Genomic DNA, 27503 nt, shown 5'->3' with positions numbered 1-27503 from the left:
ACTGAACTTCTTTCCCACTGCAGGTACATTTATAACATAGCATAACAACAAACAAGAGCATCCAGGTGTGGTAGCACACGCCTTTAATCCCAGCACACAGGAGACAGAGGCAGAAGGATCTCTGTCTACAAAGCAAGTTCCAGGACAGCCAGGGCTGTTACACAGACAGAGCCTATCTCAAATAAACCAAACCAAACAAATAAGAAACACATTCATAGGAAAACCCCACAAAAATGAAAATAAATAAACAAGCAAAAGACCATTAAGACAAAAAAATGTCCAATGCAAAAGGAGACAAAAGGTCTGCAGAAATACCATTGAGTTTATTTTATGTTTGTCAACTACTCATGGGGCCTGCCCTGAGTGATTAATATACCCAGTATGATTCTACTGGAGAAAACTGTGTTTTTCTTTGCCAGCAGCAGGTATCAGTTGCAGAGAGCTTCTTGGTTAGAGGTGGAAGCATATGTCCCTTTTCCCCACGAAATGCTCGGACCCCATTTGGTTGAACCTGTGCCATTCATGGATGTGCTGCCATAGTCTCTGTAAGTTCATATGTGCATAGTCCTTTTGTATCTGGAAGACACTGTTTCCTTGGAGTTAGCCATCACCTCTGGCTCTTACAAATTTTCTGCCTCCACTTCCACATAAATCCTTGACCCTTGAGGGGAAGGCTTTGATAAAGACATCCCATTTAGGACTGAGTTCTCCAAAGTATCTCACGCTCTGCACATTGTCCAGGTGTGAGTCTTTGTGTTAATTCCCACCTACTGCAAGAAGCTCTCTGATGAGGGTTGAGTGATGCACTGATCTATGGATATAGCAGTATGTCATGAGGAGTCATTTTATTGCTATGTTTCTTTATCAGAATAACAGTAGTAGGTTTTCCTCTAGACAAGTGGTTCCCAACTTGTGGGTTGTGACCCTTTCATATGACCTTTTCATATGATCCTTTCATAGGGGTTGCCTAAGACCATCAGAAAATACAGATTATTTACATTGCAGCTCATAGCAGTAGCAAAATTACAGTAATTAAGTAGCAACAAAAAATAATTTTATGGTTGGGGGTCACCACAACAGGAGGAATTGTTTTAAAGGATCACAGCATTAGAAAAGTTAAGAGCCACTGTTTAAGCTCATGACCTATCTAGTCTAAGGTTTTGGGCCCCTTTAGCAGTGTCAAGTGTGGGATACATCTGATGGAGTGGTCTTAAATCTACAAAGTAATTGGTTAACATAACATTTGTGCCACTATTGTACCAGTGTGTCTTGCAGACAGGTCCATAGGCAGAGTTTACCTGTCCCTTAGATGCTCTCAAATAAACACATTGAGGCTTGTATTAATTACAAATGCTCAGCCAATATCTCAGGCTTATTTCTAACTCTTACATTTTAAGTTAACCCATACTTCTTATTTATACTCTGCCACATGATGGCACCTTTACTAGCATGACATGGAAATCACCTGCTCCCTCTGCACCTGGCTGGTGACTCCACCCCACCTCCTCCCAGCATTCTCCTAGTCTGGCTCTCCTGCCTAACCTTATTCTGTTCAGCTATTGGCCAGTCAGCTTCTTTACTAAACCAATTACGGCAACATATATTCACACAGTGTAAAGGAATATTCCACAGCACAGGTCACTGTAACAGGTCATGGATATTGAAGTTGAGATGATAGAGAATGTATGATTGAGATTTAAGAAAGAACCTGGCACAGTCATTGTTACATGTCATATGGGTCCCTTATGTAGTGTGGATCTAAAGGGTGCTTATATGATGTCTAGAGGCTGAGGTTGGACAATTTTTTATAACTTATTTATTTTTATTTTATGTGTATTGGTATTTTGCCAGCATGTATGTCTGTGTGAAGATGCCAGATCCCCTAGAACCGGAGTTATAGACAGTTGTGAGCTGCCATGTGGGTGCTGGGAATTGAACCCGGATCCTCTGGAAGAACAGCCAATGCTCTTAACCACTGAGCCATCTCTCTAGCCCTGGACAATTATTTTTAAGCCATGTATGTCTCTGTTATAAGTTAACAAGATCACTGTGATACTTGTCTCTTGTAGAACAAAATAAATAGCAACAATGCATATACATCTTAAATTTGGTGGGTCTTAAAGGGGTTTTAAGTAAATAAATAAGAATTAAATATTGTAACCTGACAGTTGGTATTGACAAATCAGTAATGTCAACTTCTCATATGAAGGACAGAGGGTATACTTTTTTAGAAAATGCTCAATATGTCATAGTATTTGGACCAAAGATATTTAGATTAAAAGAATATGATATAATCACCATCAAACTGCTATCATGACTCATTTTAAGCTGGGATGAAGTGACCTTGGTCCATGCACAAGTTCCGTATATCACAATTCTGTCAAACAAACCTTTTGAAGCGGGGGTAGTTCAAGACAGGGTTTCTCTGTGCAGTTTTGGTGCCTGTCCTGGATCTCACTCTGTAGACCAGACTGGCCTCGAACTCACAGAGATTTGTCTGGCTCTGCCTCCCAAGTGCTGAGATTAAAGGTGTGACCACTGCCCAGCAAGATTTTATTTTAATAAGCTGCAATGTACACTGACAAAGCTGTCAGTCCCTTATAGTTTTGTAGAAAAATATCAAAATGTTATACCATCATTTGTTTTAAAAAAATGTACATTCATACTTTGAAGTTACTAGGAAAATACTCTTGTGAACAAACTGTAGAGAGATAAAATACACTTCAAAAGTATTTAGGCTTTATTTTTTAACAATATTCTATAAAGTGCAGAGAAATCCTAAGGAAAGTGAAAAACTACCTTCTATAATTAGTTTAATCGCAGAAGCTTTTGCATAGCAATATTGAAAGGAAGCTAGACATATGAAGAGGGTAAAAGAGGTTCTGATTGTGTCTTGGCCATCAAGTTTGCTTTCTTCAGGAATGGTTGCTGATGCTGAATCACAATCAAGTATGTTTTCTGAACAGGGAAGAGGTCTATCTTGGTCTTCAAAGGGAATATCATCACAATATTCTGTCCAAGTAGGTTTTTGGTGTTACTGAGAAAGTCGGGGAAGGGCAGACGCTGGTCTGTTGATAGAGTAGCTGCTACTCTTTGAACTGCAAGAACTGGAGTGGCTGATAACGCTTCATCTGTACAGAAGGAGAAATCAGTGAAACCAAGGGATCCAGATGAGGCCATTAAACGGGTCAGGTTTAAACTTGGCATTTGCTGCCTTCATACAGTCCTTGGTTGTTGTGATGAATGTGTTAAAGGTGGCACTAAGCAGGGAAGAGGCATCACTCATAAATGAGACTTAGCATGGTGAACAATTTCCTGGATGAACCTACTCTATTAGGACGTCACAGTATAGGCGAAGTTCAGACATTTTGGTTTTCAAAGATATACTAGTTTCACATTTCTTTTTCCTTTTTAGTCCTGTTGTCAGACAAACATGCTTTGGAGCTCCCATGGGCAACCAGCCACCTTGTTTCTTAGGGGCATGTAGAAATGCTGCTTTCCTGGAATGATTAGTTTTATTCTTGTATTGTCTGTTGAATGGGCTTTAATATCACAAATTTCCATCTTTATACTTCCTTTGAAGACATCATCCTGTGAATGTTAGTAGGAAAAGATTCTACTGTCTAGAATAAACCAGCAAGGCTGCCAACCTGTGGGAGAGTTGGTCCACCTGTACTGAAACCCCTCCATGCTTTAGAGCCCTGCACCACACTAGAGGCCCTGCCTACAGGTGCTGCATGCTGTTTGCTGGCCACAAGCACCAACAGCCTTGGTGGGTGCTGTGACCAATGTCCACTGCCCTCCCACAATGCCACTCCTTGTGCCCTACCACTGTTTGCCTCAGTGCTCACCTTCCTTGGACAAGTTCTTAGTAGAGTTAAGTATGCCTGACTACATTTCCTTCCCAGGTAAACCCAAGGAAAATAAGATATAGATTCATAAAAATATTTAAACAAGAATGTCTAATGAAAGCTTATAATACCCAAAAATATAAGTAGGAGAATGAGTAAATAATTGGAGTATATTCTCATAATGTAATACTCACCAACAATAAAAAAGAATAAAGTATTGATGCCTATAACAAGGATGAATCTTGAAAGCGTTATGTTATAAAACATGCCAGATCTCAAATGACACATACAAATGATCTCATTTATATCAGGTTTAAGAGTAGGTAAGCCTAACGAAAACTGGTCTGTATCCCATTTCTAAATGCCTGGGTATTTACTAGGAATATCACAGGGGTGGAGGTGAGAGAGGAAGTGTTAGAGTGCCAGTAGCATTCTGTATCATGGTTTGCATGGTAATTCCATAAGGAAAACTTAACAGTCACATCCTTAAAATTGTATGTATTACTGTAAGTAAATTACATGACAACATGTTTAGAAAGACAAATGCATACTAATAGCTTATAAGATAGGCATTAGAGGAGTTGGGGATTTAGCTCAGTGGTAGAGCGCTTGCCTAGCAAGCACAAGGCCCTGGGTTCGATCCTCAGCTCTGGCAAAAAAAAAAAAAAAGATAGGCATTAGAAATGTCCATAAAGGGCTAGAGAGATGGCTCATATGTTAAAAGCTAGGCTCACAACCAAAAATATAAGAAATGGCCATAAAGATACATGTCCAAAAGGCATTTCATTAAAAGTATGAGGAGTAGCAAGAATGACCATTGGGTGACTGCTGAATCTATTACTTATAAGGATAATACAAAAGGAGAAGACAGGTTTAAATGAACAGGTTTTAGATAAATGGTTTTTGTTTCTCTTTTACTGTTGTTACAACAAGTTCTCACTACATATCGATAGTGGTTTGAATAGGTATAGCCCCATAGACTCATGGGTTTGAATGTACATGGAGAGTAGCACTATTAGAAGGTATGGCCTTGTTGGAGTGGGTGTGGCCTTGTTAGAGGAAGTGTGTCTTATATGCTCAAGCTATGCCCTGTGTGAGACAGTTAGTTTAGTTCACTTCCAGTTGCTTGCAGATCAACATGTAGAACTCTCAGCTCTTTCTCCAGCCCCACGTTTGCCTGCATGCCACCATGTTTCTGCCATGGTGATAATGGACTAAACCTCTGAACTGTAAGTCAGCTCCAATTAAATGTTTCCTTTGTAAGAGTTGCTGTGGTCATGGTGACTCTTGACAGCAATAGAAACCCTAACTAAGACAATAGTTCAGACTTACCTCTAACTAGCCCTCTTCCTGCCTCTATCTTTCAAATGCTAGGATTACAGAGCTTATACCAGTAACCTTGACCTTTTATACCAGTAACCTTGACCTTTTCTGTGCATTAATTTCATTTCCCAATACCCTGCCATTCCCCAGGATCATTAATTTTTTTTTAATTTTTTTTTTATGTGCGTTAGTGTTTTGCCATGGAACTGGAGTTACAAACAGTTATGAGCTGCCATGTGGGTGCTGAGAATTGAACCAGGGTCCTCTGGAAGAGCCATCTCTCCAGCCCCTCACCCCTGGGCAATTAAATCAAGAGAACTTATATGATTCCAATGTGTAATAAAGGTTAAGACTCTGTCTTTAACAGCTGAATTAAGGCACCTGCTGAATTGAATCATGCTCAGAAAGTTCTTTACTACACTTGCATCATGCAGGATATTGCTTGTTTTCTTCTAGTAATTTCAGTGTTTTGGGTTTCACATTTAGGTCTTTGATGCATTTGGAGTTAATTTTCATGCCGAGTGATAGATATAGATCTGATTTATTCTTCTGAATATAGATAACCAATTTTTCCAGCACCATCTGTTAAAGATACATTTTTTTGAGCAGAGGCATAGGGCATCTTTGTCAAACATTTAACAGCTGAAGTTATGTGTACTCTTGTTTAGTTCAGATCTTGAATTTTGTTGCATTGATCTACTTGTCTGTTTTTAGGCCAGAACTGTTTGTTTTTTATTACTATGGTTTTATAATGTGTCTTAAGATCAGGAATGGACATCCCTCTAGCATTGTTTTGTTTATTTTTTTTAACTTCACGATTGTTTTGGCTTTCTGGGGTCTTTTGTAGTTCCATATAAATTTTGAGATAGTTTTTCCTGTTTCTGAAGTTGGCTGTGGGTATATAACATTTATTATGTTGAAATATGTTTCTTTTAGAACTGTATTCTCTAGGATTTTTATCGTGAAGGCATATTGGATTTTGTCAAAGGCTTTTCTGCCTCCATTGAGATGATCATATGATTTTGTCTTTAAGTCTGATTATGTGGTTTATTATATTTATTGACTTGTATCTAGTGAGCCATCCCTGTATTTCAGAGATAAATAAACTTGACCATGATGGATAATCTTTTTTATATGTCTGTGTTCTGTTTGCAAGTATTGCAAGTTCATCAGAGATACTGATCTATAGTTTTCTTTTTTTGTTGCTATGTCTTTACCTGGTTTGGGGATTAGTGATACTGGCTTCATAGAAGGAATTTTGGAATGAGCTGGCAAAAATTTCTACAGTACTAATAGGTTTTGGAGAGAAGATAGTGGTTTGATCTTTCATATTGTTCAAATATTTGCAATGAGATCTGAGTATGTGGACTTCCTTTGTATGATGTATAAAGGGTAGTTTGGGGCAGAAAAGAAGGTGTACAGGCAGGCTGGGCCTAGAGGTAGGAAATAACTTGGGTGGGGTGAAGAAGTCCGATGGACAGAAGGAACTGAAGTGTGGTATTATGGGATGTGCCTTCTGGTCTAACCCTGGAATGTGGGGATAGATCTAGCTAGGCAAAGCGGGTGGGTGTGGCGTGGGAGATTGTGGAGTTGGCATGACCTGTGGGTTGGGAGGTAGGTAGGGTTGGATCCCAGAGGAAGCCTAGAAATTGGTTATTGTGCAGGTAGAAATGGAAAGACTAGGCCTAGGTATTGGACATGGGAGAAGGGGGGGGTGCTCAGACTAGATCTGGCTGGTTATGAAGGTTGTGTACAGGGGAGGGTCAGACAGACTCAGTAGACTAGACCTTGGAGAAGGAAGTAGGAGATCTGGGTGGATTGAGAGATTGGTGTAGTGAAGCAGGGACCTGTGGGTCAGTGACAGGTAGGGTGGGTCCTGCTGGTCTCCTAGAGGTTAAGCTCCTCTGCAGGCAGCAATGACCTGCAAAGCCAGCACACTGGGTGTTGACCCCAGGCTAGGCCTGGCCAGTTTAGGAGAGGATCAGGCAGATTCAAACAGATAGACTCTGGAAAAAGATATGCTGGATCCCACACTTTAAAAACATGATAAAAGTCAATGAAGATTTGTTGAAAAAAATTAAAAAGGCAGGGGCAGGGAAAACTGTAGAAAGACCTTTGTGTTTGTAGTTACAAAAAATGTTCCAATCCCACCAAAGTGAGTCTGTTCTTTAATTTTTCCTGTGTTGGTGAGCAGTAAGATTTGTTGAAGAGGAGAGGAAAGCAGAAAATAAAAATATATCTGGGAACTGTGGCACTGGACTCTGATTAGCTTTTATGAAACAAACCCCTTGGGCATGTTTGCTTTCTCTACTTTAACATAAAGCAGGAAAACTTAAGGAACTTGAAAAATAAAGCTAAGTGATCTAAATTAGAAAATGAATCTATGAGGGAGTGTTAGAGAGTTCCTAATCTGTTAGGATATACAATGTAGTATATCCTTGGGGCTACTTGCCAGTTTTCAAGCACCTGGCCAGTTATCGTGAGAGAGATAGCTAAGTGGCAGGCATCCATCTCCAGGGAGGACCAGATGAGAAGCATAAAACCTAAATTGAAAGAGTTGGGAGAATTCAACTGATTTTATATGAGGAATCTGCACTTGTTTCTAAAACTTAGTCTTTAAGAAAGATTGCCCTTTAGGATGAGAGATTTTGCTCTGCTTCTGTGCACAAGCGTTCGCTGTAAGGATGCTTGAATTGCCAGCAATGAAGTATATGAAATGCAGGGTCACCCAGAAATTAATAATGTTCATAAAAGCAAGTGATCTTAAAATTAAGATACATTAGGCCTTTAATCCCAGCACTCGGGAGGCAAGAGGCAGGCGGATCTCTGTGAGTTCAAGGCCAGCCTGGTCTACAGATCAAGATCCAGGAAAGGTGCAAAGCTACACAGAGAAACCCTGTCTTGGGGGAAAAAAAAAAGAAAAAAAAGAAAGAAAGAAAATTAAGATACATTAGACTCATCGCAGATTCAAATTATGGAATTAATTTGTAAGACTGATCTTATAATATGAAATTAAAGTAATTTCAAATAGTGTCTTCCATAGTTCATCATTATGAAGACAACTACATGTAGAGTTTTCTTGTAATATAGTTCACTAAAGAGGAAAAACTGGGGAGGGACATAGTGGTGTGCACCTGTAAGAGGCAGGAGGACATCAACACAATTTACATAGCAAGTTACAACCCATCCAGTAAGGCTAACAAGATCCTATCTCAACAAAACAAAAAAAAGGAAAAAATACTAGTTATCTCTTTTCTCTTGAAAGACATCAAATAGTAAATTAGTGAGTTTTCACCTGTTGTTTAAGAGAAAGAATGACCTGTTGCTGTTATGTAAATATGTTGATAAAAATCTATATGTAGGGCCATGCATAGTACATGTCTTTTAATTCTAACACTCTGGAGGCAGAGGCAAGTGAATTTCTGTGAATTCAACCATCCTAGTCTACATAGCAAGTTCCAATTCAGCCAGGGATATATAATGAGATGCTCTTAAAATTTTTTTTTTAAATCTCATGAATAAATTTGACTGTTTTGACTAATCACCTTTAAAACTCAGTAGAATGTAAGCAGTTGCTGGCAACTAGATTTAATGATTTCCCCACTTTCCATCCCTGTGCATTCTTTGGTAAAGGATCTATGCAAGTCTTTTTTCGATGTTCTTTGTCTTTTTCATGTGTTTATGGATGTAATATCTATGTACGCTTGCATGTATGTCGACATGGTTGTATGTAGGGATGCACATATGTACATGTGGAGGCCTGAGGTTGATGTCAGTTGGGAAACTTACTCAGTTGCTTTCTACTTTTATTCTCTTTTGAGGCAGACTCTCTCTCAATTAATTTAGAGCCTTGCAGAGTCTAGTTAGCCATGTTGCTCCAGGGATTCCCTGCTCCTCTCTTTTGCCTTCCGGGGCTGGAGTTAATAGAAGAGGCACGTTTCTGTGGGTTCTGAGATCTAAAGTTGGTCTTCTTACTTGCATGTGGCAAGCACTTTAAACCACTGACCCGCCTCAGCTCCCTTTTCCATTTTAAACATATTTTTTCATATTATTGAGTTGCATTTTTATATAGTCTCAATGCAGCTCTTTTATAGATAAATATTTCTTAAACATTTTCTCCCAGTCAGGACCCCATCCATTCATTTTCTTAGCGTCCTTTTTCAAAAAGGAGATAGTTCCCACTGGATAAAGATTACTTTATCATTCCTGTGACCTAGGATATCTTCTTAATAATCCCAGGCCACAAAGCATTTTCAGTTGTATGTTGAATATAAAAACACAGATTTCAACAAGATAAAAGACTCTTATTTTTATCCTGTATTTCGCTTTTATTTTCTTGTTATTTGGTAATTTGACCTATTTAAGTATGTGATCCAATCAAGTTAATTGCTGTAGATAAGGATCAAGGTTTGTTTTAATATGGATTCTTCAGTATTTGTTAAACTAATGTCTTCTCTCTCTGTGGGCCATGTGTACCCTTGGCAAAGGGAGAGGGTGTTAAATCATCTGAAACTAGAGTTATAGGCAATTGTGAGCCACTCAGCATTAGGGCGGGAACCAAATTCGTGTCTTCTAGAAGAGTAGCAAGTGCCCTTACCTTAACCCCTGAGATATTTGTCCAGCCCCAGGCTTATTTCTTTGAACTACCTTGATAACTATTGAAATTTATTTGACTTTATCCATGTGCATTATCTTCTCATTTAACGAAGACCTTCCTTACTCCATGGGACTGTTAACTAAAAGTGCGTCACTTCTGTTCCGCAGCCATGTTTTCAGAGAGGTACAGGTGTGCTCTTTGACCCTCTCCATTCCTCCTCTTCACACAGCCATCCTTCTCCACCGTCTCCAAAGGAGCTCTCCCAGAACCATCACACAATTCTTTTTTATTAAATTTTTAAAGTTTATTTTGCATACCAACCACAGTTTCCCCTCCTCCTCTCGTTCCGATCCCTCCCCCGTCAATACCCACCCCATCCACTCCTCAGAAAGGGTAAGGCCTCCCATGGGAGTCAGCAAAGCTTGGCACACCAAGTTAAGGCAGGACCAAGCTCCTCCCCCTTGCATCAAGGCTGAGTGAGGTATCCCAACGTACGGAATAGGTTCCAAAATGCCAGCTTATGCACCAGGGACAGATCCTGGTCCCACTGCTAGGGGCCACAAACAGACCAAGCTACACAGCTATCACCCACATGCAGAGGGCCTAGGTTGGTCCCATGCAGGCTCCTCAGATGTTGGTCTAGAGTTCCTGAGCTCCCATGAGCTCAGATTAACTGTTTGTGTGGGTTTCCCCATCATGATCTTGTGTAGCATGAATCTTAAATGGTCTTATGCATAAGAACAAACCTGGAGCCAGGTATTGGGGTGAGTGCTGGAAGATCAGAGAAGCAGAACAAGCCACAGCTACCTCACTTCACCAGTTCCTCAGCTGATCCGGTTTCCTCAGACTGGAAGCCTCTGAGTCCTTATTCAAATGAATCTTAGCTGAACTGTGCTGCTCAAAGCCTAAAAGCTTAACCAGCCAAATGCTTCTAGTTTCTGGTCCTCATGGCTTATATACCTTTCTGCTTTCTGCCATCACTCCCTGGGATTAAAGGCTCACTTCTTGGGATTAAAGACATGTGTCACCATGCTTGTCTGTTTCCAATGTAGCCCTGAACTCACAGAGATCCAGTGGGATCTCTACCTCTGGAATGCTAGGATTAAAGGCGTGTGCTATCACTGCCTATCCTCTGTGTTTAATATTGTGAGTGTTCTGTCTCTGACCCCAGATAAGTTTATTAGGGTGCACAATATTTGGGGGAACACAATACCACCACAATCTTGACCCCCTTTGCTCATATAATCCTTCCTCCCTCTCTTCAACTTGACTCCTGGAGCTTAACCCAGTGCTTGGCTGTCATCACACTTTTCTAACATTGGTCCTTAGCTAAAGTGATTCTCTACGGCTTTGACTGAAATAGCATCCTCTTGTCCTTATTTTTCTTCTGTGTTGATGTTTGTCCCTATGTATCTATGTTGTTAGTTTTTCTTTTACCTATTTCTTACATCTCAGTATTTTTAGGATTCTGACCAAAGCCTCTTCTCATTCTTATGAATTCCTTTCTTATTCTCATTTACTCTTTCAGATGAAGAATTTCAACTTTATATCTGACCTGAATCTTTTGAGATTTGGTTATGTACATTTCATTATCTACCAGGAATAAAACCTTAGTGAAAGAAAAGTATCTTGTATACGTCTTGTTCACATTTGTATCCCATGTTTAGCATAGAACATCACAGAAATTTATAACTATTTACTTGGTGAACAAACAGATATATGAAAAGCTAATCAAATTTGGTAGGATTATCTTATTATTCTAAGTGTAATACTTTCATTCCATTCTTTTGCTAGTATCACATACATTTAATGAGTATAACTGGGCACATAAAGAAAGTACATTTACTTTATAATCACATAGTTTTTGTTTTTGTTTTTTAAATCATGGCTTAGTGTTGCTGCTACAGTTGGTAAGAAACCTTGGGGGGAAGGGAAGGAAGGAGATTTTGAGCTGCGATGAGAAGATTAGAGAGCAAGGGAATATTTTTCCAAATGTTGCAAATACTGTTTCTGATGTGTTTTATTCCATAATTTTCTACAGAAATAGTCTATGTGAATTGAGAATAAAATATTTACTGTCTCTTAAGTTCTCATTGCAGCAAGAAGAAAAATACTTATAAAGACTTAGGTAAAGTTTAAAAAACAGTATATAATAGTGAAAGCCCTAAAATAATTCTCCAGAGTTAAATATAGGAAGATATATAACTGGATAATCTAGCTTCATTTAGCTGTAGTACAATACATACTTTTACAATGATCTGCTCACATCAAGGAATATATCTGCTATGATAGGTGTAGAGTCGGACTCAAGCTTCTTTAAGGAGAACTTACGGAGGAGTATAAGTTCATTGATACTCTCAAAGAGCTCACAACTTGAGAGAGACTAGATACACAACCACAACCAATAAATAAACAACATATGTGAGAAGTTTTAGAATATCCATTGCAAATTCCTTGGCATAACAAATAATAATGAAGTGTTTGTGCTAATGCACATGGTTTTATCCTTGCCTATTACAATAAGCTACTTGATAAGCATTTAGGGATTTTTCTGTACATGCCTTTTTAATTTGTTATAGAATATATAGTTCTTTACATTCTTCCCTTTCTTTTCTTTCAGTGAACGGTTTCTGGTGAGACTGAACAAGAATGGTGGGCCAAGGAACCCTGAGAAGATAGAACGAATGTGTGCCCTTTTTACAGTATGTGTGAATTCTCTTTCTCTTTATGTGTTGACTCTAACGAAGGGCCTGCTTGTAGATATTGTCACTCTGGAAACAAACATCTATTCTTATCTCCCACCTCCACTTGTGAGAATAGGGATTGACTTACGTTTCCATCAAGTTTTAATTAAATATTTTTAGGGACCTTCAATTAACAATGATTTTTAATTGAAATTAATTTTTATTTTAAAAAATCTTACTAATATAGATTTTATAAGCTATTTCATATGAAATCTCTGATGTCCAAATCATCTACCAGATCTACAGTTGAGGACCATTTCAGTAAGTTTATCTAAACTAACCAGTCCTCTTTCAAATACCAAATGGAGGGATTTTTTCTAGTCTCACCTATACTTTACATTTTTCCAAATAACCATGTTATGGCTCATGGTTTCCACCCATGAAGCCATCATTTCAGAAGGCTTGGCAAATCTGCTTATTGAAAACTAAATCGCATAATACTACACTGTCTTTGTGTTTTCCAAATCAACTTTATTTATTTTTACTAAGTAAAAATTATCCACCTTTATTTATTTGCATTAATTTATAGAAGAAGAAAAGAGTATGTCACAATTTAGAGCACTTTAACCCTTGTAGATTCTTTGTCCTATTTCAGTGATAGTTAAGATATATTGAATTCATTGGCTAGACATAGTTTGCTTATGTCTGTTACAACTAGCTAGTTAGGAAGTAGAGGCTAGAGGATTAGCAAGATGCTAGGAAAACCAAAACAGAACAAAGCAAAAATCCTCATTAGTTTAGGAAGGTGTAATACATGTAGCCTATGACTAGTAGGTGGAGAGATATCTTAAAACTGACTTGATGCAAATGGTATTTATCTGAAGATCTAATATGTGACTTTATTAGAAAGCTAACTATATATTTCTTCACCTGATTTCAGATCATTTACTACAACTTAATCTTTCAAAATGTCAAGTGATGGTGCTACAGAATAAGAAACTGCTTTCCCAGGAATAGCTTCACTGAAAATGTTCCATATAGGAAAAAAATGCACCAGCTGTACAGGACGATTTTCAAATCTAGCTCAAATAATGTTTTGTCCATGTCTCAGTTCATCATTGAAACCTCAGGAGATAATGTAAGAAGAAAGAACAGAGAGAGCAAACCCATGACAATTATTGAGGGAATTAAATAAAAATGGCTAATCTGGAAAGAACAATACACTCTATTCAGCATCCAACAGAGGAAAGAATCTAGATTATAGGGAATGGGATTATGTTAGCTAAGAACTTTTGAAGTGAGAGTACCCAACTGAGGTCTCTTTGAGACTTCATTTCTAAAACAGAAAGAGAATGTCTCAGTTAAAAAGAGGCTTTTCTAGATCTTGATTCCCTTGTATTTTCTGGCAAAACAAGAGAAATTGTTGATGATTGTTATCTAGATTTGCAAGAGCTAAATGTATAAGTAAGCTGCTGCTGTTGAATTCTTTTTTTTTTTTTTTTTGGTTTTTTGAGACAGGGTTTCTCTGTAGCTTTGGAGCCTGTCCTGGACTAGCTCTGTAGACCAGGCTGATCTCGAACTCACAGAGTTCCACCTGCCTCTGCCTCCTGAGTGCTGGGATTACAGGCGTGCGCCACCACCGCCCGGCTGCTGTTGAATTCTTAGATATAAATGCCTGCTCTTTGTCTCTTGAAAAATTAGTTTAATTATGAAGATGTTTGAATGTAATTACAGTAAGTCAAAATTTTTATTTAGCGCTTTAATTATTTATACAAGCCCAAAGGCCAAAGCTGTAGCATCACCTGTACAAGTAAAAAAAGTGTGCATAATACTCATGATATGCTCCTCTTTTACCATAGTGTGAAGGCACAAAGCTGTTAAATATACTACTGTACAGTTTCCTTTGTAGTCAGCCCTGGGTTTTTTAAAGTTCCCCAGTATTATTGGAGGAGTATTTACAAAGTTTTAAATAATATTTTTATTAATTCCTAAGAATTCCATACATGCTAGTTTTTATCATATTCATCCCCTTCCCTGATCTCCTCCATATTTGTACCTATTCCATTCTCTCCCAACTTTGTGTCCTCATTAAGAAAAAAATAGAGTTCAATTTGTGCTACCTAATATACTCCTGGATATGTGGCTACCCACTGGAGCACTGGTGATAATGATGCTAGACATTGTGAACTATGGCTTAACACTAATTTAGGCTATGTAGATGGAACTGTATCATTTGAAAATGTGCCAAACCGCCTGTATATTTCAGGAATATGTAAATTTTAACCTAAGAATGAATATAAAACATGAAAATATTTTGTTTCTAATTTCTGTTTTTTATTGTATATTTTTTTTCTTAGCTTTCCAAGACAAGGTTTCTCTGTGTAACAGCTCTGGCTATCTTGAAACTCACTCTGTAGACCAGGCTGGCCTAAAACTCACAGAGATCTGCCTGCCTTTGCCTCCCAAGTACTGGAATTAAAGGCATATGCCACTACCACCCAGCTATTGTATATCTTATTATAATGTTACCTTGAAAATATCATTTAAAACTTCATTTTATTTTTATTATATTTTTTTTAGATTTATTTTATATGTGTGAGCATTTTGCACACATACATATATGCACCATGTGCAAGCCTGGTACCTGTGGAGATAAGAAGAAGACTTTAGATCCCCTGGAACTGGAGTTCCATATGTTTGTAAGCAGCCCTGTAGGTGCTGGGAACTGAACTCTGCAAGAACAGCAGAGTTCTCTTAACCACTGAGCCATCTCTAGCCCCTAAAATTCCATTTTTAAATTAGAGAAATTGCAAAATGGAGTCAAATACAATATTAAAAGATAACTTTCATGTAAAAGTTTATCTTTGTGATACCAGAAATACCAATTATGTTACATAATAAACTTGTTGACTTATTTCATTGTTACTATTTTTTTAAGAACTTGGCAATAAATTGTAACCATTTAGAATCCAAAACTACAATTTCACCTTTCTATATTACCTTTTAATGTCTCCCTGGTTCTGTTCAGAGTTATTCAGCAGGACAGAGTAAGATAAGCAACACACAGGATCCCAAGAGTGAGAGCCTCTTTACATTTTGTACCTTAAGTTACTTGCTTGTTTCACCTTAATTCTAGTCTAATAAAAGGCTATAAATCAAGACATGGTGACTCTGCATTATAAGCTAACCCAAAGTCAAAGCCACTCTTTTTTTCCTTCCTTATTAAAAGAGACAAGCATGTGAAACCAAGCAAAACAAGAAAGATGGACAGGAAATGGAGCTGAGGGGCTCTTTCCTAGAAAGGAAAACTTGTCTCATGAAAGACAAAGGTCATGCCATCAGGCATCACTAAATCACAGTAATGGCTGGAAGCAACCTGCAAATGGATGATAGCCTGATGAAAAATCTGAAACCAAAACAAAAAAAAAAGCTGAAACCAAATAGATGATAGGTAGGTAGGTAGGTAGGTAGGTAGGTAGGTAGATAGATAGATAGATAGATAGATAGATAGATAGATAGATAGATAGATAGATAAGGGAGAGAGGAAGGGAGGGAGGGAGGATATATGAAATATATGTGGAAGTTTTACTATTACTGGTAAAATGTTCTAAATAAAAAAATAGCAAATGTGTTACTTTAAAATGGATTTTAAGACAGATTTTTGTAATTTTTTAGTTGGAAAGTTTCTGATTGGGGATTAGGTTTGTTTATTTAAAAGAAGCTCTTTCAAGTTTCCAATAAAATTATTTTCAGGGCTAATAAGATGGCTCAGTAGATAGATGCTGTCAAGCCTGATGACCTGAGTTTGAATTCTAGCTCGCACATGGTGGAGAAAACTGATTTGTGGAAGTTGTCTTCTGACCTTCATATGCATGCCATGGCACACATGCTCCCTTCCATAAATAACTGGAAAACAGAGACAAAGTATTTTCAGGCTTATAATTTGGTACAGATAATAACAATAAATATCTAAATTTAGATCCAAATCTTCTATCAAGGTTTTGCAAAGATCAAATTAATCTCATTTGCAGGAAATATGGCCAGTGTGTAATAATGACTTGTGGACAGTGGGATGAATGTAAAGTTAGTACAGAATAAATTTTTATCATATTAGTCATTAATGAGATTTTAATATTTTGATGCATTTAATTGCACTGAACATTTATTTCTTACATTACAAAATGTCTTTGCATGATGACAGAATAACCATGGATGAAGACAATATGATTTTCATTGTGAAACTTTTGTAGATACTTGATTTATTAGGTGATCTAATTGAGAGCTAGAAGAATACTATCAATAAAATAAAATTTTAAAGTAACATGTTATTCAAGTTTTATATATATATATATATATATATATATATATATATATATATATATCTTAACAGTTTTTATTTTCATGCAATTTTGATTATATTTCTCTTCCCCAGATAGTCCCAAGATTCTTTCAACCTTCCTACCCACCCAACTCATGTTCTTTCTCTCTCAATAAAAAGAAAGAAAAAGGAAATTAAAATAAAAAAACAGTAAGACAAAAATAATAAAACAAAAATCCCCCCTACACACACACAAACATGAAGTCTGTTTTGTGCTGGCCAGCTACTCCTGGGCATGGGACCTGCTCTGGAGTGTTTTTGTATACCCAGTGATACTCCATTGAAGAATACTGATTTTTCTCTTCCCTAGCAGGTTTCAGGTTTAAGTAGCTTCTTAGTTAGAAGTGGAACTTTGTGTCCACTTCCCCTTCTGGGGTTTTGTATAGTTTGAACCTGTGCAGATTTTATAGGTGCTGTCACAGTCTCTGTGAGTGAGTTTGTATGTGCATCAGTTCTGTTATGTTTGGAAGTTACTGTTTCCTTGGAGTCATCTATCACATCTGGCTTTTAGAATCTTTCCTCCTTCTCTTTGGAATAGATCACTGAGCCTTGATGAGAAGGGCTTGATAAAGGCATCCCATTTACAATGAGTCCTCCAAAGTATCTCATTCTTTGCACACTGTTCAGTTGTGGGTCTCTGTCAGTTCCCATCTACTGCAAGAAGAAGCATCTCTGATGAGGGTTGAGCAAGGCACTGATCTATGAATATAGCAATATGTCATTATGAATAATTGTATTGCTGTGTCCCTTTAGCAGAATAATAGTAGTAGGTTTTCCTCTAGGGCTCATGACTTACCTAGTCTCAGGTTCCTGGTCATTTGAGCCACTGCTCAAATGGTGTGGTGTGAAATCTACTCAAGGAGAGAACCTTAAATCCAATCAGAAAGTAGTTGGTTACTCCTAATATTTGTGCCACTATTGTACCAGGATGTCTTGCAGGCAGGTTGCTGTTTTAGGTCACAGGTTTTATACCTGGTTTTTACTGGTGATTATGTAGTATGTAGAGTACCTTCCAGCATCATTAATGCTAGTCAGTAGGAGTTAAACTTCTAGTTGAGTGCTAGCTCAATTTTTCATTGTTTGGTGACATAAGTAGTATTTTCAATAATAGGGCCTCTCCTCTGTATAAATATTGTATTCATTAAATATTGTATTCTATAAATCCCTTCTCTCACCTGTAATATATACTAAAAGCAAACTATTATGAAGTTCAAATGAAATTTGAATGAAAAAAAATTTATCATCATTTTCTGTGCATTATTTGCCTACATTTATTTTTTTTTCTTTCCTTAGGATCTGAGCAGCAAAGACATGAAGAGAGATTTATACATAGTTGCCCATGTGATCCGAATAGGTATTGTCCATCTTATCATGATTACAACTGGTCATACTTAGGAAGAGTATACATCCTGCTATTTCAGGTCTCAGGATTAGACTCTAGCCTTTTCATTTGTTTTGTTTTGTTGCTTTACCTTTAATCTCAGCTGCTGCAGTAGCTGGATTCAAATCTTCTGTTCCCTCTTTGCTTTTTAACCCAAACTTTGTTGGTTTATTTATTTATTTATTTATTTATGATTCTTTGTTTTTTGAGACAGGGTTTCTCTGTATAGCTTCGTGCCTTTTCCTGGAACTCACTTGGTAGACCAGGCTGGCCTCGAACTCACAGAGATCCACCTGGCTCTGCCTCCTGAGTGCTGAAATTAAAGGTGTGCGTCACCACTGCCCGGCTCCAAACTTTGTATTTTAAGTGATCTGCTTTTTTTATGTTCTTCCTGTTACATTGCCTGCATCTGTATATGTCTTTTTCCTCCAGAGTACTCATAGAGTTGTTAGAATGCCAAGTGAACAGGTAGCACATGCCCTTTGCTATAGTTTCTGTCCAAAATTATGCACTTGTGCCATTTCCCACAAAATTAGAGTTAATGTCACCACTGCAGAAGATGAGTAACCTCTCAGTTCTACTCAAACTGAGATGAAAGAAAGTGACTTTTCACTACTGTTCCATTGTTGGACTGTCCATACATATTTTAGGTTTGGGTGATATAATTAATCAAGTTTTCCTTTATAGTTTAAATTCTAGAATGTGGTGTATAATTTTGTTAAAAATATGTTTAATCCTTTGACAATATAACAATTATTTTGCCTTACTTCATATAGCATTTGTTGAAATTGCCTCTTTTACAAGTGCTTTTATCACTATTGGCACAGCCTTGCTCACTTGGAGAAATAAGCAGCCATCCATAACTAAGATTTCTCTCACTCCTACAGTGGCTCATCAGCACCTTTGCCATTAGAATTTGGTTAGAGGAAGAACACAATGTCCTCTTTACCTGTGAATATATGGTTTATGAGTGCAGCTAAAAATACTGAACTTTTATCATTAGTATGGCCATCAAGTTTAAATCTTATCAGCATGCTGATTTTTGTTTAAGAAATTCATCAAGTCATCCATATTTTCATTTAATTAATAAATGTACTGTTGGGGTTAATTGACCAAATGTGACACAGGAAAAGGGCTTTGTCCAGAGGCTAATTTGGTGTTCTCCTACACAGATATCCTTAGATGACTCTCGTTAGCTCTTTATTGTTCTTAGAGGATTTTTAAGGTACCTGTAGTTTTGGTGTTACTAGTGATAGAAGATAATAGAAGGTGCTAGAAGAGGCACATTGGAGTTCTTTGTCTAATTGGTGTTTTCTGCTGTTCCCAAGGCCGGATGCTCCTGAATGACTCCAAAAAGGGTCCTGCTCACCTGCATTACAGGCGACCATATGGCTGTGCAGTTTTAAGCATTTTGGATGTTCTGCAGTCACTTACAGAATTAAAAGAAGAAAAGGATTTTGTTCTTAAAGTTTACACGTGAGTAATAATGCCTATCAGGAATAATGATGATTTGTAGCATGCTCCAAGAGCAGCAGTTCTCAAGCCTTATGAACATAGACTGATCATAATGCAGCATAGGGAAGTTAGTGGAAATGCAAACACTTTGATCTAAGGTCTTTAAAGGCTTAGGCATTTTTATTTCTATTAAATTCCTAGGTACTAAAACATCTGAATTTAGGACCTTCTATCCTAAAGTAAAAATCTGATAGTATACATTTCTTGTTCACACTATAATAATCATTTCCTCTGTAGAATAATCCAACTTTATTATATATTTTCAGAAAAGCTAATAATGTAATTTTTCATGTATCTTAAATACAAAATTCTGTATTTAGTACTTGTCCAACAGTACTGCTGCTGAGCTAGCCAAGAATTCAGTTTACTTAAAAGAATTATGAGTCAGATTATGATGTATTTGAAGAAAAGCCAAAAGTTTTGAGGATCCAAGATTTTATTCTTTTCTTCTACCACAGATTTCTTATGCCACATCTGGCATGGCATGGAACCATTTTTAATATTCTTCAACCAAGGGATCTGCCTTATAGATCCATTTCATCTCTTCATGGTCCTTGTTCAACAGTAGGAAAGAGAAAAGGAACTGATAAAAAAAAACAAAACATAGAACATGGGTGTATAGTCTATCTTTTCTTATGGGGAATCCATAAATAAATACTTACCTTAAAAATGATTAGTGGTGAATTTAGTGAGTTTTTGCTTTTTTAATAATAAGGATGGTTTTGAGACATTCAGTAGTTCCAGCTGGTCTAGAATTCACTGTGCATCCCATGCTGGCCTCTAGCTCATGATGATCCTCCTGTTTCAGCTTCCTGCATTCTGGGATTGCAGTTATAAATGACCATGCCCAGCTTTAATGAGTTTTTAATAACTAGTGTATCTCTGATAATTATTATTATTTATCTTATTTTATGTGTATGAATGTTTTGCCTGCATGTATGTAAGTATACCATAGTATGCCTGGTGTTTGCAGAGGTCAGAAGAGGGCTTTGGACCCCTGGAATTGGAGTTATGGATGGTTGTAAGCCACCGTGTGGTTGCTGAGAATCAAACCCAGGTCCTTTGCAAGAGTACTATTCTGGTGCTCTGAAGGTCAGAAGAGGGCATAGAATCCAGTTGATTGTGAGACAGTTTGATTCTGAGAATCAAACTCGGGTCCTCTGGAAAAGCAACAACTACTCTTAACTGATGAGTCATTTCTCAAGCCCCTATTATTAATTTTTTAATTAGCATACAAAATAATGGACTTCATATGACATCCTCATACATACATATTATTTTCTCTTCTTCATATTATTCCTTCATTATACCCCTTTGTCTTTCTTTCCCTCTCCCTCTGGTCTCTTTCCCTTCACCAAAGAGTCCTTGTGATTCATTTATGTCGTGTGTGTGTGTGTGTGTGTGTGTGTGTGAATGAGTGTGTGCACACCCACCTCACATAATCCCTAATACCTAAAGTACTCTGTGATGATCACATAAAACATCGAAATGAGCTTCACCATCTTACACATGAGAATATGGTCACACTGAAAGGATTGGTATCAGCATAAGACACCCCAAAACCAAGTTCTCACCACAATGATGTGTTTGCTTTCCAAAGGGACAGAGGGCAAGGGATAGGAGACAAAGGCAGGAAACAGAGGACTAGGGAGAAGGGGAAAGGAACAAGAGAGAGGGGGTAGGGTATCCTAAGGACTGTCTCTTGATAGAGAGGAGACAGACGTGGCTCCTAGGTGAATGGCAGTTTATAACGGTAAAATGGAAACACTGTGTCAGCATGAGGTGTTTGATTTTGATTGGACAGGGTTAATTAGGTTATCCCAAAGGGGATTTTTGATTGCTAGACTCTAATATTTTGATAGCTGGACCTTGGCAGTCAGCCTCAGGGGATAGATGTGGCCAAATAAGGGAATAGACCTTGGTGGCTGCAGGAGTGCAACCTAACAGGTGTTGTTGGTTTTGTTTTTTTTTTTTGGTTTGTTTATTTATTTATTTATTATTATTTTGTTTTTAGCGAGGAAGAAGGACTAGGGGAAGAAGAAGGGCTGCCAGAGCCATGTTTGCCATGCTCAGGCCTACTAGAATTCCTTCATACTCTATAGTTAACCTCCTTTCTTAAAAGAACAAGAGAATGATAGTGGTCATATTTTGATTATAAAATTAGTATTTTTACCCTCCAAGAATTAAAACAGAGCTACCATTTGTTCCAGCAGTCCAGTTATTAGGCATGTATCTAAAAGAAATGAAATATTTATGTCAGGAGACATTTAAACTCTTAGGTTTATTGCAGCATTATTCACAGTAAATGAAAAATGGAGAGAATCTAACTGTCTTCCAGTAAGGATTGGATGAAAAAAATGTACATATACATAGTAGACTACTTTATCCTCTATGACAACAATGAGGGAACTAGAAATCATCATGTTAAATAAAATAAGCTAGACATAGAAATGCATGGTAACATGATATCACTCACATATGGAATCTTACAAGTGAATCTTACAGAAATGAGAATGATGGTTACTAGAAGCTGAGGAGTTGGGAAGATGAAGTAATGGGGACAATTTAATTTATTAATAGCTACTGTTACAGTTAGATGAGAACTAGAAGTTCTGGTATGCCATAGTCTAGTAGTAAAACAATAACGTACATTTCAAATAACTTGAAAACAAGGATTCTGAGTTTCACTATAAAGAAATTCTTAGCCGGGAGGTGGTGGTGCACACCTTTAATCCCAGCACTCAGGAGGCAGAGACAGGTGGAACTCTGTGAGTTCGAGGTCAGCCTGGGCTACCAAGTGAGTTCCAGGAAAGGAACAAAGCTACACAGAGAAACCCTGTCTCAAAAAAACCACACACACACACACACACACACACACACACACACACACACACACGTTGAATGTGGCTGAAAATGTAGCTCAATGGTAGCATTGTGAGGCCCTGGGTTTCATTCCAGTACCACCACTGCCCCCAAAAAGTAAAGTTTGGGTAGGTAGATATTTAACCTTATTAGTCATTGCCCAATGTGTACATGAATGGAAATATGTCATAACACCCCACTAATAGATGTAATTTCTATGTTTCATGTATCTTACATATTTTATGTAAAGACAATGTTTTAGTTAGAGTTTGTACTGCTGTGAAGAGACACCATGACCAGGGCAACTCTTCTAAAGGAAAATATTTAATTGGAGTGGCCTTGCTTACAGTTCAGAGGTTTAGTCCACTGTCATCATGGCAGGAAGCAAGGCAGCACGCAGACAGATGTGGTGCTGGTGCTAGAGTTCTTCCATCTTGATCCAAAGGCAGTAGGAAGTGAACTGAGATACTGGGCAGTATCTTGAGTATATATGAGAGGTCAAAGCCTGCCTCTACAGTGACACACTTCCTCCAACAAGACCACACCTACTCAAGCCAAGCCATACCGCTTATTAATGCCACTCCTTTTGGGGGCCATTTTCTTTCAAACTACCACAGCAATTTAATTTTTTTAAAAAAATACTATTTTGGCCAGGCAGTAGAGGTGCACACCTTTAATCCCAGCACTCATGAGGCAAAGGCAGGTGGCAGGTGGATCTCTATGAGTTCGAGGCCAACCTGGGCTACAGAGTGAGTTCCAGGAAAGGTGCAAAGCTACACAGAGAAACCCTGTCTCAAAAAACCAAAAAAAAAAAAGTATTTTGTTTAACCTAAAATGATCCTTAAAATGCAATAACAAAATGCTAAGGGTAATAACTATAACTATATCATAAACTTTATAAAATATGCTGTTTTCAAAGTATCATTCTTTATAATCACATTTTGTTCTTATTGATGTTGAAGTCTATTTCTTACCTGTGGTGATATTGTGTTCCCCAAAATATTGTGCATCCTAATAAACTTATTAGGGGTCAGAGACAGAACAGCCACAATATTAAACATAGAGGATAGGCAGTGGTAGCATACACCTTTAATCCTAGCATTCCAGAGGCAGAAATCTATCTATTCAAGGATACAGCCAAGCAAGGGAACTCATGCCTTTAATCCCAGAAAGCGAGCCTGTAATCTCAGGTCGTGACAGCAGAAAGAAAGTTATATAAGGCGTGAGGACCAGAAACTAGAAGCATTCAGGCTTTCGAGCAGCACAGTTCAGCTGAGATTAATTCTGAATGAGGACTCAAAAGCTTCCAGTCTGAGGAAACAGGATCAGCTGAGGAACTGGAGAGGTGAGGTAGCTGTAGCTTGTTCTGCTTCTCTGATCTTCCAGCATTTACCCCAATAACTGGCCTCAGGTTTGATTTTTACTAATAAGAACTTCTAAGATTCAGGATACCTCTGGCGCCCAACGTTTGTGGTACGAATTCACAAAAAAGCTCTTGCCTGTGTGACCTTGTGAGCCCCAGCTCAGGCCCAAGCTACACTTGGCCAGTTGTGGTGGCACACACTGGTAGGATTTACTGAAGAAGGCAGAGGCAGGAGGATCCTGAGTTTGAGGCCGGCTGGGGACTAGCTACAGACGGTGACAGTGGAACCATGGAGGCAGTGACTGCTGCTCCGAGTTGCAGGCTGCTTCTCATTGTGTTGGTGATTGCAGTGATGCTGCTTGTTCAGAGAATTGCCAGGACCATTGTGTTACAAGAAAGCATTGATAATGGCCAGTTTGGAAAAGTTTGGCAAGACAAATGGTGGGGAGAAATTGCTGTGAAGATTTTCTGTTCTAGGAAAGAATATTCATGGTTCCGAGAGATAGACATTTACAAGACTGTGATTACTCCAAGCGACAGAGGAGGCAAAATAAATAAATAAATAAATAAATAAATAAATAATAAAAATAAAAATAAAAAAATTAAAATTCTAAAGGGAACCATGACCACGCCTAACAGCAACTTTGAAATCTTCTAAAAGATGACAGGATCCCACAACGATGATTCCACATGGACTGTGATAAAGCCATTAAGATGATTAACACCAAGGAAAGATGGGCTTTGGACTACAAACTGCTCAGGACAATTTTGGGATGGCTAGCTGAGATGATCCAGCCTGACAGACTACTCGAACAAGGACTTGTGACAAGCCCTGAACTTTCTCATTATGCAGCAACTGGACAAATGATACAGGACTTGACAATTAACCCAAAAATTTTCTTTTCAGAATACCCTAAAGATGTCTTCACCCCCAGAAATCAGGAAGTAATTTTAAGAAAAAGATGCCCACATTCCTAAGAGGTGGGATGGGAGGTTTTTGGTTGTTCAATAAGTTATGGATAATTGTCATTGTTTATGATGGTTGGTTACAAGTTGTTAATTGTTAATTGTCAGGAAAAAAGCCAAACAAGGTAATTATATTCAGAGGTTTTGTTTAAAAAAAGAAAAAGAAAAATGAAAAAGAGAATATAGATATGAGGTAGATCATTGAGTCTACTCTGAGAAAAAAGATAAAGAAATAATAAGATAAATTGAAGCTACTCTAAAAAGAAAAAGGGGGAAGATATAAAAATGACAAAAGGTAGATTTCTTAATCTATTATGAAAAGAAAAAAATACTTAAAAAAAGGAATTACTTGTTTTAAATAGGATAAGTAATGAAAATTTTTGTCGAGTTTATCAAATGTTACTGGACTGGACATTGTTAGTATATATAATGAAGTTTTTCGTCTGAACCTGTCAAATGTTAATGGACTAGACAGCGTTAATGTAACTCTTGACTGTATATATTGTATATACTTATTGGATAGTTTTTCTTGTATTAGTTACAAGCTTTTTTAATTTTAGACAAAAAGGGGGAAAGGTGGGATTGTGTTCCCCGAAATATTGTGCACCCTAATAAATTTGTCAGGGGTCAGAGACAAAAACAGCCACAATATTAAACATAGAGGATAGGCAGTGGTAGAACACGCCTTTAATCCTAGCATTCCAGAGGCAGAAATCCATCTGTTCAAGGATACAGCCAAGTAGGGTGACTCATGCCTTTAATCCCAGAAAGTGAGCCTTTAATCCCAGGGAGTGATGGTAGAAGGCAGAAAGATATATAAGGTGTGAAGACCAGAAACTAGAAGCTTTTGGCTGGTTAAGCATTCAGGCTTTTGAGCAGCAGTTCAGCTGAGACTCATTCTGGATGAGGACTGAGAGGCTTCCAGTCTGAGGAAACAGGATCAGCTGAGGAACTGGTGAGGTAAAGTAGCTGTGGCTTGTTCTGCTTCTCTGATCTTCCAGCATTCACCCCAATACCTGGCCTCAGGTTTGATAAGAACTTCTAAGATTCATGCTACACTTACCTAATAATAATAATTCATGCACAGATTATATTAAAAGACTTGTGTTAATATTTTAGTTAAAAACTTAGATACTTCTAAAGGCAACCAGTAAAACAAGACAGAAGAAATCTAGCATGTATCTGTTGTTCTCGCCTGAATCCTAAATGATCTTTTTAATTAAAAAAAATACAGAGTCAGATATTGGGGTGAATGCTGAAATACTGAAAGATCAGAGAGACAAAGGAACAAGCTACTGCCATGTCTCAACTCACCAACTCCATGAATCCTCTGATTAAATGTCTCTGAGTCCTCAGCCGAAAAGTGCTTCTGCTGAAAGGCTTTAGTCTTCTCGTGCCTTACATACCTTTCTCTGCCCAGCCATAGTACCCTTCCTAGTGCAGGGATTAAAGACATGTGATTCCCAAGTACTGGGATTAGAGGTGTGTGCCACCACTGCCTGTCATCTGTATTTAATCTAGTGGCTTGTTCTGTTCTCTGATCTTCAGACAAATTGTATTAGGGTGCACAGTGTATCACTATAGTTGTAATAACAAGTGTAAATGAGGTGAAAAAATACTACAAGATAATCCTCTACAGAGTCAAATACAAATCCTATATATTAATAAAAATTCAGGAAGATAATAAAATTATTACAAAACATACAAATTTAAAGTAAATAGGATAGGGGCTAGATAGATGGCTCAGGAGTTAAGAGCATTTGGTGCTCTTGTAGAACACCTGGATTCTGTTCCCAGCACTCACATGGTAGTTCACAACCATCTCTGACTTGTTTCGGGAGATTCAGTGCTCTCTTTTGACTTCTGTGTGTACTACACATATGTGGTACATGCGCATACATGCAGGCAAAACATTCATATACATAAAAATAAAATAAATACATTAAATGTAATAATAAAAATATGCTTTGTGTATAGTCAGATAACAACAGAGTAGAAAAATTCTACACACTGATAATAAAATATAAGGCATAATGTACAAAATGGATGTTAGTATATCGGGGATTGATGCAGAAAGACACTGGCCCTATTTAGGGGTTAAGTTTTCCAATATTATTCTCTAAGAACACATTGTTTCTATGGGAAGTGAAACAGCCTCTCAGGGTGGGCCCAGAGACAGCACCTGATAGTGCTCCTTGTTAGCTCTAGGACCCCCACTTGGTTGGCTGATCTCTGAGAAATAAAACTATTTTCTGCCTTTTAAATTCAGAGGTCACATGCCATTCTGGGGGAATTTCCCAAAATCTCTGTAGTTCACTTACAGGAACACTGATCAAATTCAGCCTTAGCATTTCTTCCTTGTTACCGGAGGAAAAGGCAGAGACAGTGTACTAGGTAGCATCTCTGCCTCTGCTTCTCCACTGTTACAGAAAAACTCATCTTTGTTTTCTCCACAGGGAAGCCTACATTAGCTATAGGAATGAGTTAATGATAGAAGTGATTGTAATGAGTCTGGATTTCATACAGTACATAGTGGAATACAAAATGAAGATCTTACTGTATTGACCTATATGCACATAATAT

General features: G+C 37.8%; 1 protein-coding gene and 1 pseudogene across 7 annotated transcripts in view; one reads left to right on the top strand and one right to left on the bottom strand.

Moving 5' to 3' along the window:
* Positions 1–27503, top strand: part of Dock3 (dedicator of cytokinesis 3) — a 391678-nt gene that overhangs the window by 217004 nt on the left and 147171 nt on the right. For all 7 annotated transcript variants that reach the window (XM_036193576.1, XM_036193574.1, XM_036193572.1 and 4 more), the window contains exons 10-12: positions 12392–12473; positions 18127–18187; positions 19543–19690. In XM_036193576.1, the coding sequence (XP_036049469.1) occupies positions 12392–12473; positions 18127–18187; positions 19543–19690 (291 nt within the window). The remainder of the gene's footprint in view (positions 1–12391; positions 12474–18126; positions 18188–19542; positions 19691–27503) is intronic.
* Positions 2854–3690, bottom strand: LOC118586900 (annotated as a pseudogene).

Source organism: Onychomys torridus, chromosome 7, assembly GCF_903995425.1.
Source record: "Onychomys torridus chromosome 7, mOncTor1.1, whole genome shotgun sequence".
Classification (NCBI taxonomy): domain Eukaryota; kingdom Metazoa; phylum Chordata; class Mammalia; order Rodentia; family Cricetidae; genus Onychomys; species Onychomys torridus.
Note: the sequence above shows the minus strand (reverse complement) of the source record. Positions and strands in the feature narration are given on the sequence as shown.